Source organism: Lithobates pipiens, unplaced genomic scaffold (genome assembly GCF_037356315.1).
Source record: "Lithobates pipiens isolate NorthernLeopardFrog02 unplaced genomic scaffold, aLitPip1_a1.2 Scaffold_19, whole genome shotgun sequence".
In the NCBI taxonomy this organism is placed as follows: Eukaryota; Metazoa; Chordata; class Amphibia; order Anura; family Ranidae; genus Lithobates; species Lithobates pipiens.
The window spans coordinates 92,106,812-92,126,938 of NW_027507764.1; the positions used below are offsets into that span (position 1 = coordinate 92,106,812).

The 20,127-nt window shown below is 46.6% G+C and overlaps 1 protein-coding gene across 4 annotated transcripts in view; it reads right to left on the reverse strand.

Moving 5' to 3' along the window:
• Positions 1 to 20,127, reverse strand: part of EPC1 (enhancer of polycomb 1) — a 112,914-nt gene that overhangs the window by 79,460 nt on the left and 13,327 nt on the right. The window contains exon 1 of one of the 4 annotated variants that reach the window (XR_013277513.1): positions 2,496 to 2,995. The exons of 1 other annotated variant lie outside the window; for it this stretch is intronic. Coding sequence is in view for 2 of the 3 variants with exons in the window: in XM_077491080.1 (XP_077347206.1) it covers positions 2,496 to 2,648 (153 nt within the window). In the remaining variant the exon portion in view is untranslated. Of the gene's footprint in view, positions 1 to 2,495; positions 2,996 to 20,127 lie in introns of those variants that run through there. 2 more of the 4 variants (XM_077491080.1, XM_077491079.1) reach the window with 2 other exon arrangements.

Below are 20,127 nucleotides of genomic sequence, written 5' to 3' on the forward strand. Positions count from 1 at the left end.
GACGGCGTAATGAACCTATTATACAGGTTTTATATAGCGCCAACAGTTTGCGCAGCGCTTTACAACATGACGGCATACATTACAGTTACCTTACAATTTGGTACAAGAATAATTGCACAGAGCTCCTTTTTACCGACCTTTATATGAAGTTCAGAAAGTGACACTTCATGTTATGACATAGGGGACCCTGCAGAGTAGAGTATTCTACACAAACATGTTACATAAGATCTCTCTGCTCTGAAATGCAATGTAACACTGCTTTCTGATCTGAACAGGACACACAGAAAACGATTGTTTACTATGCACTGTTGCAGTTAGCTGCGTTTTTCCATGATGAAATACACAGGTAAAAAACGGGCCCATCAGATCCCTGCACACTGTATTAGCAGGCTGTACAAGGTTCTGCACCTGCCCCCCCCCCCCCCCCCCACTATCAGATCCCTGCACACTGGGTAAGCAGGCTGTACAAGGTTCTGCCCCTGCCCCCCCCCCAACTAACAGATCCCTGCTCTGGCCTCCCATGGCTGTCAGATCGCTGCATAAGTGGGCTGTACCAGGCCCCGGCATCCCCTGGCTGTCAGAACCCTGCACACTGTATAACCAGGCTATAGCAGGCTCTGCACCCAGTCAGATCCCTGCACACTGGTTGAGCAGGCTGTACAAGGCCCTGGCCTCCCACAGCGTTAGATCCCTGCACACTGTATAAGCAGGCTGTACCAGGCCCAGGCACCCGCCCTCCCCCCCGGCTGTCAGATCACTGCACCCTGGATAAGCAGGCGGTCAGAACCTTGCACACTGGGTGAGCAGGCTGTACAAGGCCCTGGCCTCCCACAGCTGTCAGATCCCTGCACACTGTATAAGCAGGCTGTACCAGGCCCCGGCATCCCCTGGCTGTTAGATCCTTGCACACTGTATAAGCAGGCTGTAGCAGGCTCTGCACCCCGTCAGATCCCTGCACACAGGGTGAGCAGGCTGTCAGAACCCTGCACACAGGGTGAGCAGGCTGTCAGAACCCTGCACACTGGATAGGCAGGCTGCATCAGACCCCTGCACACTGGATAGGCAGGCTGCATCAGACCCCTGCACACTGGATAGGCAGGCTGCATCAGACCCCTGCACACTGGATAGGCAGGCTGCATCAGACCCCTGCACACTGGATAGGCAGGCTGCATCAGACCCCTGCACACTGGATAGGCAGGCTGCATCAGACCCCTGCACACTGGATAGGCAGGCTGCATCAGACCCCAGCATACTGGATAGGCAGGCTGCATCAGACCCCAGCAGTCAGATCTCTAAACACTGTATAAGCAGGCTGTAGAAGGCCCTGGCCTCCCACAGCTGTCAGATCCCTACACACTGGATAGGCAGGCTGTACCAGGCCCTGGCTGTAAGAACCCTGCACACTGAATGAGCAGGCTGTACCAGGCCCCCAGCAACCCCCACCGCTTGGTCAGATCCCTGCACACTATATAAGCAGGCTGTACCAGGCTCTGGCCCCCATCCAGCTGTCAGATGCCTGCACATTGCACACTAGGTGAGCAGGCGATGCAAGGCCCCGGCCTCCCTTGGCTATCAGATCCCTGCACAGTCCATTAGAAGGCTGTCAGATCCCTGCACACTCGATTAGAAGGCTGTCAGATCCCTGCACACTCGATTAGAAGGCTGTCAGATCCCTGCACACTCGATTAGAAGGCTGTCAGATCCCTGCACACTCGATTAGAAGGCTGTCAGATCCCTGCACACTCGATTAGAAGGCTGTCAGATCCCTGCACACTCGATTAGAAGGCTGTCAGATCCCTGCACACTCGATTAGAAGGCTGTCAGATCCCTGCACACTCGATTAGAAGGCTGTCAGATCCCTGCACACTCGATTAGAAGGCTGTCAGATCCCTGCACACTCGATTAGAAGGCTGTCAGATCCCTGCACACTCGATTAGAAGGCTGTCAGATCCCTGCACACTCGATTAGAAGGCTGTCAGATCCCTGCACACTCGATTAGAAGGCTGTCAGATCCCTGCACACTCGATTAGAAGGCTGTCAGATCCCTGCACACTAGTAGGCTGCACCAGGCCCTGGCTGTCAGATGTGAAAAGTGTACACAAACAATCCCACAAGGTGAGCGCTGTTCTCTGGCTCCACCAGGCGGGCGCGCGCCGCCACTGCACCCTCCCCCTACCACCAAGCGCAGGCCCAGCCCAAAGACACACACAACAAAATGGCGGACCGCGGCCCCGTCACGTGACCCCTTTGTGCATTCCCGGTCCGATATCTCGGCGGCGGCCTCCCCGTGCGTCCAACCGAAGGCGGTTATCGACAGCGGGGGTCCCGCGCCAGCCGCTCATGGGGGTGAGGGGTCGCCGGGGGGACGCGCTCCGCCATCTGCGCCACCCCCCCTCCCGTGAGGGGAACATGGCGGCCATTTTGTGCAAGCTTGCGCAGAGACGAGAGGGAAGAAAATGGGGAAAAGGGAAGAAAAGAAAGCGATGAATGATTACCGACTCCTCTTCCTTCTCCATGCCGGTCGGCATCTGGGGCACGGCCCGGTTGATGGAGGCATACTCGTGCAGGTCCGGGAGGTCCTCGCAGCGGAAGACGGGTAACGGTTTGGACGCATCCAGCGCCCGCGCCCGGAACGACAATTTACTCATTTTCCGTCTACCACAGAGCCATGCGACCGACGAGCGGGGAAAGGCTCCCGGGCCGCGCTCTCATGGGGGTCTCCGTGCTGCTCCTCCGCCGCCGCCTCTTTCCCGCCCAGCCGCCGTGATCAAAATGGCGCCTCTCCCGGGGCTCCGGGTGTCCGCGGCGTGCTTCCGGCTGTGTTTTGGCGGCGTTCTATGCGCTCCGGTGTCTCGTTCTCTCCCTCCTTCTTCAATACGCCATGGCCAACATGGCGGACATTAAAACTCCGCTGTCTGCTCCCCCAGCCAACCCGAGCTGCGCAGCCATTCCCAGAGTGCATCGCGCGCCTGCGCGTCCACCGGGAGGGGGGGTCCGGGCCCAGCCGCAGCGCTCGGGGGCGCGCCGGGGACAGGGGAGCGCGCTTTACACTACAGCGCCTGAAGTGCAACACACATATACACACACGGCTTCCCCCTCACAACAGCTTGTCATGTGACCTGTCCCTAAATAAAGATTCATGAATGGACATGGCGGCCTGACAGGCCATACTAGAGTTCCAGTACAGCTGGGCTGTCACAGGTTGCCCACTGGTGGTGGAGTGATGTAGCTTCCATATAAAAAAAAATTCACACAGTACCTCATGAGTCCTGACTGTACACAGCACAGGCCCTGGTCAGCCATGGAGGCTGCTCCATACACCCCTGAGGTGGGGTATACCCCATCACCCATTCCTACTGGAGTGGACCAGGCCTCATAATTCTAATAAAAAGTTATCCCAAGACAACTTTTTTCAGTTGTCAGTGAAATAGGGAGGTATTAGAACCCTTGACAAGTTTTTACACATCGTTCACATTGAATGCAGCCTTGAAGTTGCAAATTTCAAAGCCACATTACTAGACATCCGTGTGGCTTCATGCACACGTGTTCTGCAAAAGTGGTGCAGGAACGACTTTCAAATTGATGCAGCAGCGCAAAGTCGGCATCGCACCGATTTGAACATGGCCCCATTGCCGACAATAGACTGCGACCTGTCAAATCATGTAACAATTCACTCCAATGTGAACGAGAGCTTATACCATTGGGCTAGGTTGACATACACTATATTACCAAAAGTATTGGGACGCCTGCCTTTACATGAACTTTAAATGGGTTGTAAAAATTATTATTATTTTTTTTTTTAAATAACAAACAGGTTATACTTACCTCTACTGTGCAGCTTGTTTTGCACAGAGTGGCCCCAGAACCTGGTCTTCTGGGGTTCCTCGGCGGCTGTCTTGGCTTCCTCTCGCAAGTACTTCTCATGTTCATGCGAGCTCCCTCGCGTGATGAGATGCACTTGGGGGCGTGCTCCCAGGATGCGGCTATACCCGCTCACTGTATCGTTCGGCCCCGCCCCCATCACGCCATGTCATTGGATGTGATTGACAGCAGCGCGAGCCAACGGCTGTGCTGCTTTCAATCCATCCACTCCAGCCAATCAGCGGCCAGGCTGAGCGGCAAAGAGGACGCCGGGGGCAAGCGCAGGACTTTCGAGGGTTCAGGTAAGTAAAAACCGGGGGGGGACTGGGGGCACCAGCACTGTGAGATGTTTTTTTACCTTAATGCATAGAATGCATTAAGGTAAAAAAAAATATTTACCTTTACAACCCCTTTCATGACATCCCAGTCTTAGTCCGTAGGGTTCAATATTAAGTTGGCCCGCCCTTTGCAGCTATTACAGCTTCAACTCTTCTGGGAATGCTGTCCACGGGAATGTTTGACCATTCTTCCAGAAGCGCATTTGTGAGGTCTGGCACTGATGTTAGATGAGAAGGCCTGGCTCACTGTCTCCGCTCAAAGGTATTCTATTGGGTTGAAGTCAAGACTCTCTGCAGGCCAGTCAAGCTCCTCCACCCAAAACGCTCTCATCCATGTCTTTATGGACTTTGCTTTGTGCACTGGTGTGCAGTCATGTTGCAACAGGAAGGGGCCATCCTCAAACTCTTCCCACAAAGTTGGGAGCATGAAATTGTCCAAAGTGTCTTGGTTTGCTGACGCCTTAAGGAGTTCCCTTCACTGGAGCTAAAACCCCTGAAAAACAACCGTATAGAAAGCAAGGTCCATAAAGAAATGGATGAGTGCATTTTGGGGTGGATAAACTTGACTGGCTTGCACAGAGTCTTGACCTTAAAGCGGGATTCCACCCTAAAGTGGAACCTCCGCTGATCGGATCCCTCCCCCCCTCCGGTGTCACAATTGACACCTTTCAGGGGGGAGGGGGGTGGAGATACCTGTCAAAGACAGGTATTTTCACCCACTTCCGGGCATAGACTCCCGTGGGAGTCTACGCCATTTACTGCCCTGCCGCGCTGTCTGCTGGGACACACACGGGTCCCAGTGACAGCGCAGAGATTTCCTATTGTGCGGCGCGGCTCGCGCATGCGCAGTAGGGAACCGGGAAGTGAAGCAGATTCGCTTCACTTCCTGATTCCCTCACCTAGAATGGTGGCGGCAGCAGCCGAGAGCCGAGCAATCGATCGGCCTCGGCATCGCTGGAACCCGGGACAGGTGAGTGTCCATTTATTAAAAGTCAGCAGCTGTAGTATTTATAGCTGCTGGCTTTTAATATTTTTTTTTTTTTGGTGGAATCCCTCTTTAACCCAACAGAACACCTTTGAGGTGAATTAGAGCAGAGACTGAGAGCCAGGCCTTCTCATCCAACATCAGTGCCTGACCTCACAAATGCGCTTCTGGAAAAATGGTCAAACATTCCCATAGACACACACCTAAACCTTGTGGACAGCCTTCCCAGAAGAGTTGAAGCTGTTATAGTTGCAAAGGGTGGGCCAACTCAATATTGAACCCTACGAACCAAGACTAGGATGCCATTAAAGTTCATGTGCGCGTAAAGGCAGGCGTCCCAATACTTTTCACAATATAGCGTGTAGCATTGACACTTTTGACAAATTTTGTTTTTCCTCAGAACAGTAAAGGGGTTCTGAGGGTTGATTGTGCAGGTTTAACTTTGGCATCAATCTGGCTGGGCTGTGTTAGGGCTCTGCCTGGTCATGTGTACAGTTAGGTGCAAATGACAGGCCCAGAACCAGGCCTGGTTGGGCACTTTGGGTATCAGCATTCCCCAGAGCCAATCAGTGGGTGCGTCTGGGGCAGGGTACTTAAGATGCGGAAGTCACGTGTTCGGGGGGTGGGTTCGTGAGGCCAGAGCGGCCTGTTCCTGAAGTCGACCGGGGTAGCCCCACAAGGGGTCACGGAAGCGTATGCCGCTTCGCAACATGGTCAGTTTGATTAGACCCGCATGGTCTGGGGTAAGGATCCATCTGTTCTCGAGTCTCGGAAACCGGCTGGTCCGAGGCGCTGTAACCGAGGGAGGATTCAAGGCGCCCGGGTGCGCTCTTGGCTTGGACGGGCACTGCAGCTCATGTAAGCGACTGGGGGAGGACTCTTCAGAGGAGGGCCAACAAGCTGGCATCCCAAGAAGTGCCTGGTTGCTGGGTTGTCGAGGACACGAACGAATCCACGCTTTTCCAGTACTGCGGAAAGGCACCTGTTCATTTTCGGTTACAAATTTATTCAAGGTCAGAGACTTTGCAAGTTCCAGATTAAAGTGCTGATTGCCATAATCTCTGGCTAGAGATTTGTTCAGCTTTGAAGTTCCCAGCTGCGAGTGGCTACTCTCTGTGTTGTATTAGAGACTTTCTATTGATTAGCAGTTCAAGGTGCCCGAGTTTCTTTACCCTTGCCCTCTGTTCCCATATGAGACTGTTTGTTGGATGTTACCCCTGCAAATAAAAAAAACTTTTTAACTACTTTCTGACCGCCGGCAGTCAAAGGACGGCCAGGCGACGCACCTATTGTGGCGGGAGGCCATCATATGACGGCCTCCTGTTTAAACCGGGAATGCGCGCAATCGTGCGGGCGCATCCCTGTTTCTTCGGTGGTGGTGTGTCACAGCCATTGGTTATGGCTGTTTACCACGTGATCGGCCGTGACACAGATGGTCACACCCCCCCACTGTGCACGGCGCATGCGCGCAATCACGAGCACGCTGCTCGTTGGTGGCGGCGTGTTCCCCGGGAACACTGCTCGTCACCGATGCTGGTAAACAGCCATTGGCCAGCTGTTTACCCACATGATCGGCTGTGATCCTTTCACAGCCGATCACTAAAATGTAAACCGATTGTGTGTGAGGAGGAGATTGCGGTAACATCTCGTTACCGTCTACAGTAAACACCAATCACACTGATTGTCCCCCAAATAAAGAGGACCTGTCACCACCCATCATAGTACCTATCACTCACAGCCCATCAGGGTACCCGGGTACCTGTCCCCAGGCCGTCAGAGTACCCGGGTACCTGTCCCCAGGCCGTCAGAGTACCCGGGTACCTGTCCCCAGGCCGTCAGAGTACCCGGGTACCTGTCCCCAGGCCGTCAGAGTACCCGGGTACCTGTCCCCAGGCCGTCAGAGTACCCGGGTACCTGTCCCCAGGCCGTCAGAGTACCCGGGTACCTATTTGCAGCCCATGCCTCATAGAATATACGTTGGGGTGTTTGCTTTCCAAAATGGGGTCATTTTGTGGGTAATTTCACTGTCCTGGTGGTCCAGGACCTTCAAAAGTGTGATAGGTAGGAATGAAATGAGATGCGTCATTTATGCTCCTAGAACGCCTGAACGTACTACTTCAATGTTCGGCCTCTCTATGTGACCAGGCTGTGTAAAAGTCCTACACATGTGGTATCGCCATACTTGGGAGGAGTAGCAGAATGTGTTTTGGGGTGTAATGATTGCTATATACATGCTATGTTAGAAATATCTTATAAAATTGACAACTTTGTGTAAAAAAAAAAAAATAAAAAAAAAAATAAAAAATTTAAAATAAAATGAGTTTTATTTTTTTCCACATATTCCTAAAACTTCTGAAAAAAAAAAATGAACCGTTCAAAAGACTCATTATGCCTCACAGATTATACGTTGGGGTGCTTGCTCTCCAAAATGGGGTAATTTTATGGGCAATTCCATTGTCCTGGTACTCCAGTGCCTTCAAAAGTGTAATAGGTGGTTGAGAAATGAGATGCGTCATTTTTGCTCGTAGAACGTCTGAAGGTACTACATCAATGTTGGTGCTCTGTATGTGGCCAGGCTGTGTAAAAGTCTCACACATGTGGTATCGCCGTACTCGGGAAGAGTAGCAGAATGTATTTTGGGGTGTAATTTGGTGTATGCATATGCTGTGTGTGAGAAATAACCTGATAATGACAATTTTGTAAAATAAATAATAATAAAAAAAAAAAAAATCTTCATTTTGCAAAGAACTGTGGGAAAAAATGACAAAATTAAAAAAAACTCACCATGCTACTTACTTAATACCTTGGGATGTCTACTTTGTAAAAGGGGGTCATTTGGGGGGTATTTGTACTTTCCTGACTTGTTAGTGTCTCAAGAAATGAGATACACCTGATGTACTGAAGGCCTGATCAGATGTGATCAATTTTCAGCGATTGGCACCATAGTTTGTAGACTCTATAACTTTCACAAAGACCAAATAATATACACTAATGTGGGTTATTTTTACCAAAGATATGTAGCAGTATAAATTTTGGCCAAAATGTATGAAGAAAAATTACTAATTAGCAAAAATTTATGACAAAGAAAAAAGGCATTTTTTTCACAAAATTTATGTTTTATTTATAGCACAAAAAATAAAAAACCCACTAGTGATTAACTCCACTAAAAGAAAGCTCTATTTGTGTGGAAAAAAGGACGCAAGTTTCATATCGGTACAGTGTTGCATGACTGAGTAATTGTCATTCAAACTGTGAGCGCTGAAAGCTGAAAATTGGTCTGGTCAGGAAGGGGGTGCAAGTGCACTGTATTGAGGTGGTTAAAGGACTTTTATGGTGTCAGTGTACAAAGTCGTTGGGTACTAACCCTAGGAACCCCTAGACCTGGAAGAACAAGCCAAGCGGAGGTAACCGGTAAGCCCAAAAAAGTCAAGGCCGCCCCAACGAGGGTTATGGCCGCTACAAGCGTATGTGTTTGCAGCTGCCATGGTTGCGCAGGCACAGCGACCCATTCATTTCAAGGGGTTTCTGTATCTTTGGCAAACACAGGACATAGGTGCCTGCACCTTTTTGAAATCACAGCCCCAGGGAAATCACATGATGCTTTTGCACTGTGTGATTTCATACACCCAAAAACACACTGCCTTTTCAGATGCATGTGGGAGCCATTAAGATTGAATTGCACCCCCACGAGTCTGCTAAATAGCACCGCATTTTGCTTGCAGGTATGCATATAATTTACACACATACCTGCATATAGGTGGGCCTAACCATAGGGAGATTTGGGCCTCACTCAGAAAAGCGAAAGAGGGTGAATAGGCTTATAGACACAGCAGCAGACCTGTGCTATTGACACACACAGAACCTTGACAATTATCTAAAAGTTAAACTAAAAATATGCACCGTCACTGAACTAATGACACTGGCTGGGAAGGGGATAACCTCTAGGGCAATCAAAGGGGTTAAATGTTTGCCTAGCCAGTGTTTTACTACAGGGTGGGAGGTGCTTTTACTAGAGAAAGTCATAGATCCATGTCCTTGCTTTGCAGAGACACAGGATCCATGGTTTGCCTTCTGTCAGAATGGTGATCTGCCTTGTTTACATAGGCAGGCCACCATTCTCTCTCTGAATGCATATTTAGTCCATTACATATTTATTCTGCATCAAAAACACATGGACAGTGTTTACCATTAAATTCCAATGGCCCTATTTCCGACCATTGCAATGTGTTCCAGTGCAGTCAACAAAAGTAGATCATGCTCTATTTTTTTTCTGTATGGGATGTGGCAAAGAGCATTTAAAAAAATAAAAAATAAAAATCAAAATAAAAAAAAACATATGTCATCAACGGAGATGAGAGAGGAAAAAAAAAAAAAAAGAAAAAGAAGAAGGGGGTGGGTGGGATCACGGGAACTGCATATGCTTGCGGTTTTCTAAAGCATGTAAACTGACATGTGCAGCTTCCCGACCACCTCACGCAGATATACTATGGCAGAAGGGCACATACAGGCAGAATTGCATACCTATACGTTGCCCTTTAAGAGGTGGGTTGTGGGCGTGCACCCGCCGGGAACTTTGTGATCGATCGTCTCAAGCATTTTTCCCATTCTGCCTAGTGACACCGTCACTGATCACCACACCCTGTAACCGGGAGCGGTGATCAGTGTTGTGTCACACAGCTCCTCCTCCCCCCCCCCCCCACAGTTAGAATCACTCCCTAGGACACACTTAACCCCTAAAGCGCCACCTAGTGGTTAACCCCTTTACTGCCAGTCACATTTACACAGTAATCAATGTATTTTTTATTGCACTGATCACCGTATAAAACGTGAATGGTCCCAAAATCGTGATCTGTCCACCATAATGTCGCAGTCACAAAAAAACAAACGCCGATTGCCGCCATTACTAAAAAAAAAAGCCATAAAACTATCCCCCATTTTGTAAACCTTATAACTTTTGTGCAAACCATATCAATAAACGCTTATTACGATTTTTTTTTTTTACCAAAAATATGTAGAAGAATACATAATCGGCCTAAACTCAGGAAAAAAGAAAGAATGTTTATATATTTTTTGGGGATATTATAGCAAAAAGTAAAAAAAAAAAAAAAAAAAATCAAAATTGTCGCTATTTTTTCGTTTACAGCACAAAAAATAAAAAAATAAAAAAAACTGCAAAAGGTGATCAAATACCACCAAAAGAAAGCTCTATTTGTGAGGGAAAAATAAAGGACGTAAATTTTGTTCGGGAGCTACGTCGCACGACCGCGCAATTGTCAGTTAAAGCGACTCAGTGCTTAATCGCAAAAAAAGGCTCTGGTCTTTGTTCAGCCAAATAGTCCAGGGCTTAAGTGGTTAAAGCAGGGTTAGGTTATAAAAAAATCCCAAGCTTTGAATATCTCACAGAGCACTGTTCAATTTATCATCCGAAAATGGAAAGAGTGTGGCGCAACTGCAAACTTACCAAGCCATGGCCGCCCACCTAAACTGACAGGCCGGGCAAGGAGAGAATTAATCAGAGAAGCAGCCAAGAGGCCCATGGTAAGTCTGGAGGAGCTGCAGAGATCCACAGCTCAGGTGGGAGAATCTGTCCACAGGACAACTATTAGTCGTGCACTCCACAAATCTGACCTTTATAGAAGAGTGGCAAGAAGAAAGACATTGTTGAAAGAAAGCCATAAGAAGTCCTGTTTGCAGTTTGCGAGAAGCCATGTGGGGGACACAGCAAACATATGGAAGAAGATTCTCTGGGCAGATGAGACCAAAATTAAACTTTTTGGCCTAAAAGAAAAACGCCATGTGTGGTGGAAAACCGTGAAACATGGTGGTGGCAGCATCATGTTGTGTGGATGCTTTTCTTAAAGCAGAGGTCCACCCTAAAGTGGACCTTCTGCTCATTGGAATCCTCCCCCCCTCCGGCGCCACAACTGGCACCTTTCAGGGGGGAGGGGGGGTGCAGGTACCTGTACAGTACAGGTATCTGCACCCACTTCCTGGATAGCTCTCTGCGGAAAGGGGCATAGATTGCGCCCCTTTCCGAAAGTCCCCCGCTGCCTGCTGGGAAACACACAGATCCCAGAGGCAGCGGGTCCATCCTCATTGCGCAGCGCGACTCGCGCATGCGCAGTAGGGAACCGGGAAATGAAGCCGAAAGGCTCCACTTCCTGATTACCATACCCAAGATGGTGGCAGCAGCACCCGAGAGACGATCGAGAGATCGGCTTCGGGTGCCGACATCGCAGGCGCGCTGGACAGGTAAGTGTCACTATTTTAAAGTTCAGCAGCTGCAGTATTTGTAGCTGCTGGCTTTAAAAAAATTTAAAAAAACGCGCATTCCCGGCGGACTCCCGCTTTAAGCAGGGACAGGGAAGGTTGTCAGAGTTGATGGGAAGATGGATGGAGCCAAAGGCAATTTTAGAAGAAAACCTTTTAGAGTCTGCAAAAGACTTGAGACTGGGGTGAAGGTTCACCTTCCAGCAGGACAATGACCCTAAACATATAGCCAGAGCTAAAATGGAATGGTTTAAAACTTTAGATCAAAGCATATTCATGTGTTAGAATGGCCCAAAGTCCAGATCTAAATCCAATTGAGAATCTGTGGAAAACTTGAAAATTGCTGTTCACAGACGCAGAGCTTGAGCTATTTTGCAAAGAATGGGCAAAAATGTCACTCTTTAGATGTGCAAAGCTGGTAGAGACATCCCCAAAATTAATTAGGGTAATTGCAGTGAAAAGGTGGTTCTACAAAGTATTGACTCGGGGGCTGAATACAAACGCACGCCACACTTTTCACATATTTGTAAAATATTTTGAAACTCATTTATCATTTTCCTTCCAGTTCACAATTATGTGCCACTTTGTGTTGGTCCATCACATAAAATCCCAATAAAATAAATTTACGTTTTTAACGTGACAAAATGTAGAAAAATTTAAAAGGGGTTATGAATATTTTTTCAAGGCACTGCATACATTGCGGTTTGCAAGTGGTTTACCGGGATTATGGCCGAAGATATATCAGCCATAACCCCCCGGTATATTTTTATGCAGCCGGCGGTCAACTTCCTCATGAAACCAGTTCCAGTGGCTCATGAGCCACTGGAACGGTTTCCGAAGGGGCCCCCCACTTCCAGCCAGTGTTTCTCAGGCTACTGTTTCAGTCTGTTCGCCCCAAACAATCCGACCGTGCGGCCGGCTGCTTCCATAGGCGATCAAAGAGTTAAAAATGATTGTAAAGTCGTGTTTTTTTGTTTTGTTTTTTTAAACAAAAACACACCCGCCCCCTCTCCCTCCTGATTGGCTAGCTGACCAATTGATAGGCACGGGAGTCAATGGTGCTGCTGCTGTGTCTCAACCAATCAGAAGGGAGAGTCCCAGATGGCCGAGGGACTCTGACATTGCTGGACAGAAGAGAGTCTGCAGGTCAACGCTGAATCTCAAGCACATTATAGCCCACACTATTTTTTAAAGCTGAAAGGCACAGGCTCCTTCAAAGACTACGCATGCACAGTGTGCAATCTTTCCCTCCATGAAGTCACTTGCTGTTACAAAGCAAGAGATCATGCACTGTGCATGGGCATGCTTTGAACAAGGGGGTGTGTTTGTAATGCCCTGTCATTTTGGCAGGATGGAGTGGGGGTTTTGTCCATCCCCATTGGCTCCAGCAGCTGTCAATCACAGCCAGTTAGACGAGGACAGAGAAAGAGAAAAAGAGAAAAAGATTTGTCATTGTTTTTTCCAGCACATCTCACCGATGCTCAATGGGATTGTGATATGCAGAATTTGAAGGCCAAGGGCATCACTCTGAACTCATTGTTGGGTTCCTCAAACCATTTTTGAAACATTTTTTTTTACAGTGTGGCAGGGTGCATTATCACTGGCATCAGGGAATTTCCAAGAAGGTGTGTACTTGGTCAGCAACAATATTTTAGGTAGGTGGTACATGTTAAGTAACAAATTGAAGGACCGAGGTTTCCCAGCAGATCATCACACTGCCTCTACTGGCTTGCCTTCTTCCCATACTGCAGCCTGGTGCCATCTCTTCTCTAGGTAAGTGATGGACACACACCCAGCCATCCACATGATGTAAAAGAAAATGCAATTCATCAGATTAGGCCACCTTCTCTGTGGTCCAGTTCTGATGCTCACAAGCCCACCATAAGCACTTTTAGGCTGTGGACATGGGTCAGCATGGGCACCCTGCACAACTGCCCCCCCCCCCCCTTTTAACACATCAACTTTAAAAAAAAAACCACAACAACATGTTTACCTGCTGCCCAATATGTCCCAATGATTTTCAACTGTCATTGTAACGAGATAATCAATGTTATTCACTTAACTTGTCAGTGGTCTTAAATTTATGGCAGTTTGGTGTAGTGTAGATTAGATGTGGTAGTTGTATTCGTTTTCGCTTTAGGTTAAAAACCCAATATAGGACTTTGATGTACCATTAAAATAAGGAACTTAGTCATAAGCATGGGTTGTTTTGTACAGTAGCTACCTTCAGGAGAGAACACTGGACAAAAATAAAAATATAAATTATGGGAAGGAGGGACCTGTGAAAAATTATTTTAAAGGCAAGTCAAAAATTCTGTTTTTCTTAGTTGTACAGTATGGGACACAGGCTCTTAGTCATAAACCAGGGGCATCTAAAAGCAGTCAGGAACTGAGGGGTGGGCAACACAGCTAACAAAGCCAACAGGTGCATGTAACAATCCTTTGAAAAAGGCCCAAAAAAGGGGAGGAGGAAGAGGACGAGGACGAGAAGAACTGAGCGCAGCATGCAGCACCTCACACCCAAAGCTGGCATCAGAGGAAGACTGAACATTCACTTAGTAAAATATAAAAAATAAATAAATAAATAAATAATAAAAAAAAAAAAACACACAACATGTGAACAGACCAGGTGGTGGCCTTGCAAATCTGGCAAGAATATTTGAAGTTAGTTCACCTTTTAATTTTTTTCAGAAAAGGTGAACTTATCCTTCAAGCCCCACAGGGAAACCTACAGGTGGGGAAATGTGTGCAGGGCCACAAAAGGCCTTAGCTAAGGATTGAGAGGTGAACAGTCATTAAAACAGAATGGCCATGGCGGAGATTTTCTCCTCCATGACAAGAAAGATCAGATGTTGGTTGGGACCAGACTGGAGATAGAATCTCCACAAAGTATGGCCTCCAGGTGCAACGGTAGGCTTTATGAGAAGTTAACTCCCTAGCCTTCAGAAGGGTACAGATGACTGGATTCGATAGGCCCTGGTTCCTCAAGACCTGGGCTTCAACAGCTATGCCAATAAACCACTGACCGAGAAGTATGATGGTAGACAGGCTTTTGGATAGAAGATCTGGGTCCGAGAGGGCCTATGGAGAGTCTGCAAGAGTCCGAGTATGCCCGAAAACCATATACCCCCCTCCCCCAGTTTGGCGCAGTGCGAGACACTGGAAGAGCCTTCATCTCAATTCTGCAAAGCAGAAGGAGGAGAAGTTTTAGAGAAGGAAAAGGATAGATGACATTGAGCTCATCCCATGGAGTCACCAGAGCCTCTCCTGGGAAAGCTCGAAAGTTCCTGGATCTGTTCCAGTTATTGTTGAATCTGAACACCGCAATATTCACAGATGGGGTCCCCCAGATTTGGCAAGGAGTTTTGAACATTTCTGGGAGGTGCAAACAACCACCACCCCAATCCAGATGTCAATGGCTAAGAAAGTCCACCTGCCAATTTCCCACACCTTTGATGTGGACAAAGCTGGAACATGCAGCTCTGCCCAAGTTATAATCCAGTCAGCTTCTGATGCCTCCTTGACAGTTGATGTAGGCCACTACCATGGCATTCTCTGATAGGATTCTGATCAAGCGGCCTTGCAGCTAATATCAAAAGCAAATTGTCCCGAGTTCCAGGTATTGATGGGAAGATGAGCTTCCTCCAAACAACAAGTCCCCTGCAGCAAAAGTGCATCCAGCACTCCTCCCCAGCCCCCTCTCTCGTGAGGATTTTCCACCTCCAGTGTCAGATTAAAACTCCACTAAGTAAAAGGAAGAATCTGGCCTTGTAGGTCATATGCATGGGATGGTCCAAGCTCATTTGTCCACATTGCTAGAATGTGGAGTTGCAACGATCTCAATTGAAACTGAGCATGTGGCACGCTCTCTAAGCAGATTACCATCAGGCCCAAGACCTCATGCAGGCACTAAATGTGGTGTAGAAAATTGGACTGGTGGACTCAGGCACTTGAGTGGAGGGACAGAAGTTTGTCCCAGGTTAGGTGTGTCCAAAGACAGGCCCAGATGCTGTAAATAAATTAGTCTGTTCCAGCAAAGACCCCTAAGAGCTGAAGATTCAACTGAATCTCTGAATAGCCTGCAGCATATACATTGGCAGACAGGGTTAGGGAGGACTGGTTGTTTAACAGGGGGTAATCCAGGTATCCCAATATACGTGTCCCCTGAAAACAAAGCATAGCTAGGACTGGAACAAATATATCTTGATGAAGACCCAGGGAGCTGTGGACAGGACAAAGGGAAGGGCAACAAATAAATTGTGCTTAGCATCTACAGAACATGCTGATAGTGTTGGTGAGGAGGAAAATATGGGAATGTGCAAGTATGCACCCCCTCCTGGAAGGAGGGAAGCAATGACTGACCTGTCAGATTCACACAAAAAAACCCCCCCGCAAGAACAAGTTTTCAGATCCAGAATGGGCCGAATGTCTCCATTTGCCTTGGAAACGGAACAGGTTTCAGTAGAAGCCTTGAAAGCGCACCTTGTTTGGGACTCGGATAGTAATCCCCTTAGGGGCAGCAAGAAGATTCACCCATCTTTGCAGTGAAGGAAGCAAAATTTGAGAGCATGAAGCAGGGAGAAGGCAGAGGCAAAACCTCAATTTTGTAGCCCCTGTAAACAGCATTCTGGCCCAAACGTCAGAGGTTTTAGAACAAGGCGGCTGACACACGGCCCCCCACTCTGTCAGTTGGGAGTGCCTCTTTATTGAGAAGGGGGCTTGAAGGTCCACATCTTCCAACGAAAGTGTGTTCCAGACTTAGACCAAGAGCTGGATGCCTAATGCCACGTACACACAATCCGAATTATGGTCGGAAAAAGGTCTGATGGTTTTCCTGACGGAATTCCTCTCAAGCCGTCTTGCCTACACAAGTGTCACAGCCCATGCTCCACTACCGTTATTGGAGCACCAGCACACTGGGTCAGAGCCCTGTAACTTACAGCGCCAGATGCCTTCTTACTTTGGGCAGATGTATAGGGTCCAGCCCCATCCTGGCTTCACCCTCCATGATGGGCACAACCCCATAAAGATCATTGCTGCTGGCAAACAGCTTTTAACCTGTATAGCACCTTGCAGCTAACAACTCAATGCTCCACATGCCAAGGTAAATACTCATGCAGAATCCAGTCCCTAAAACATTACAGGCCAGTCTTGCATTTTCTCAAGGCAGAGTATAGTTTCCCAAGGCTCAGCTGAGGAGTCAAATGATCTCAAAGCTGTAGAAGGAAGCCAGAGTTGCTGTGACGCAGTCATGAAGCTTGATAGAAGAGGAAAAAGCCTTCACACAAAAGAGGTATCTTCCCGTAAAGATGTTCATCACCCAAGGAAACTAGCAAAAAACTGAGGATTGCTGGAAGGGGTTCTCTAGGGGATGTCCCTGCAGCTTTCTTCATTTGCTAGTGTCCAATCACCTGAAGGTAGTGGCAGATTATCCTCTGTCCTGTACTTTGATTAAGAAAAATATATTGATCCTGCCAGAAATGAAGTGTCCTTGTCACTTTCTGTGTGATGAATTGAAAGCAAAAATACATTTTCTTCTGTAAACCATTCATCACCCCCATGCAAGAGAGATGAAGAATAAAAACCTAACCGTTTCTAGCCATTCAGTACCGTAGAAATAAAAATGTCTGTAGTCACACACACACACACACACACACACACACACACACACACACACACACACACACACACAACCTCTTTGGATAGATAAAAAAACTAAACAAAAAGAAACTTGGAGCTTCCATTACCTACTTGTTTTTCTGCAAATTCTAGTTGCCTGGCTTTCAAGCAGACCCCCTTGCCTCAGTATTTGAGACACTAACCCACAGCAAATATGCATATATTGATTTCTGACATTTTTCTGATCCGAGTACTTGTTCCAGGTTGGTTAATCAAAGTATTGGAGGCCAGAGGATGAGTGCCAGCATGAAACCCAGGGAAGTAGCATTTTCTGAGGGAAGACAGGCATAGCAGCCCTTATTTCTCTCCATTTACTGCAAGTCCAACACTATACAAAAATAGAATGTAGAAGGGTAGGATCGGTGATTACCAACTTAAGAGGTATAGGAGTCCTCATCTGATGTCACCAAAGGGCATCACATAAATGTCCAGTGTTTGCAATGCTACAAAACTACTATTATAGATTTTGTACATGATGGTCAAAGACCTAATACATGCTGTATATTTGAATGGAGATTACCACCGTTACAAATTAAATTATAATAAAATGGCAAAACTTTTGTTTTAGATATGTCCAAAGTAGAGAGAGCATAGACATCTTTTAGGATTCATGTACACTGCTGCTAGTAAACATTTTTTTTCAGCTGCCCCTGAACTCTCCTCAGTGTGATCTTATCAGTACATGTTGAATTTAAAACGTCCTGTGTACATTAAGCCTAAATGCTGCCACTACATAAATGGTGGGGTCCAGGGGGCACAAGTACCAAAGCGCCACAGGGTGGTGAAGTGTTTGAACCTCTCATATTTTTTGTTTCTGCTGTGTCCCCACTCTGGAAATATTTCCCCTTAGCTTTAGGCTACAGTGACCAGACGTCCCCAGTCTGAGTATATGATCCCTGGTGTCAGGGCTGGGCTCTGCCCTTCCTTCTCTGAGCTGGCCTCAAAGCTGTCGGCTAATAGCCGGGTCCTATCTCTCCAGTTACTCAGCTGGCGATATCCCGCTCGTCAGTCCTGCCTACTTAAGCTGTCCAGTCCAGAGTATCTCTGCTTTTGCCTTGGTCAACATCACAGAAACTATCTCCTGCAATCCTGTTCAAGACTTGCTTTGCTGACACCCCTTCTGGCTCCAGAGCCTGCTTGCTGTTCCACTACATTGATTCCTGACTACTGGCTTGGCTGACTATCCATTCCGGTTACAGAACTTTGGCTATGTTTTGACTACTTTTGTTCTTTTTAGTTTTATTATTAAACAAGTGTGATTTAACTGTACTTCTGTCTCAGCCTGACTTCATGGTTTCTGACACCTGGATTGCAGGCATTTTCCCTGTGGGTCCCACTCCGGGCCGTGGTCACTGCTTTTCTCCCCCTGCAGTCAGTGCTGATCCAGCCCCGATTCTCTCTCCCTCCCCCCCGAACAGCACACAGGTTATCATCACACACACTCAGCTGTGCTGGCCACTCTGTGAATAGAATAAAGGAGCATGTGGTGCCCAAACAGACACTGGGGGGGGGGGTGGGAGAGCTTTCAGGGACCACACCACGACTGACCAAAAAAGACAACACAACACCTGACTGGCGGGAAGCCAGAACATTGTTAAGGTATAGGAGAGAGAGGGAGAGAGATACAATATACACAGAGCAAGAGAGATGGAAGATACAGTACAGAGAGTGGGAAATAGAGTATATAATAGATATCCATTGAAACATTTTTTCTCTATCATTTGGTAGTCATATCCCAAAAAATTCTAAGAAGTATCTTTTATTTATCTCATGGATGAAATGTGAGAAATTACATCTATAATTATACAATAAATTACATAAAACATACACTGCATATATCATTTGAGGAAAATAAGCTTATAAAATAGTTTACCATTTGCCAATAAAAATAAAAAAAAATAATGTCCCCAGATTTCATTAAAAAAAAAAAAAAAAAAAAAAAATCTGGTCACCTTACTTTAGATACACTGCTTTATTTGTGCAGTAACAGAAATTAGACACGTCGACTGTTTTTGCAAGCAATTTTAAGAAAACTTTATTAAATGTTAAAATATTTTATGAACGATAGAAAAATTGGGCTTTTAGATGGCAAAAAAAAAGTGTGTATATATATATATATATATATATATATATATATATATATATATATATATATATGTATAATCATCAAGCCCAGTTTTGAAGTATTACATTATATATTTGCTATTGTTTCTTCTGCCCTCTTCAGGCAATTTGTAAAAACGCAGCTGTCATTCTGGATCTAATTTCACTGCAGAACATTTGAGAGAGAAAGTTAAGACACCACTGGCATCACATGAGCAAGCACGGAAATATACATTTTAAATTATGAAAAATGGAAATTATGTCATTTCTATAATGGGTAAGATCAAAATGTTTTAATGGCCAACTACAGCGAAGTGAAGTTATATAAATGTCAGCATGCCAGCTTGCTCCAGTCTAACAAAGTTATTTTTTAGTGTAAATATGTTCATTTAGAATCCTTTTTCATCCATTGGATGGAATCATTCCGTTATGTTCACAATGTAGGTGCAAAAGAGCAATGCTATGTGTTTTTGGGTAGTGTTCCACCAGCAGCTGTATTGCTCTAGTAAAATATTTTAAGAGTATTGAGTGGCTCCTTTTTAATGCAGTGTGAGCAGCAAGCCCTTAATGCAAACCTGTTTAACTGAGCACTGAGGCCTGGTTCAAACCTATGCAGGTTGCATGTTTCAATACACACCGAAGTCTATGGAACCAAAAACCAGAAAATGTCCCTGGCCCTTTCCATAAAATGCACAGATGTGAACGTGACTCATAGGTAATCATGTTAAATGGACTGTAATGTGTTTCTCCAAAACTTCAAACACATAAAAAAATGCATAGGTGTGAACCAGACCTTAAAAAAAAGGGTTGTAAAGGTTCAAGGTTTAAAAAATAAAAATAAAATAAAAAAATTGTATGTAAACCCAGAAAATATTTAAAGCAAATCTTTTC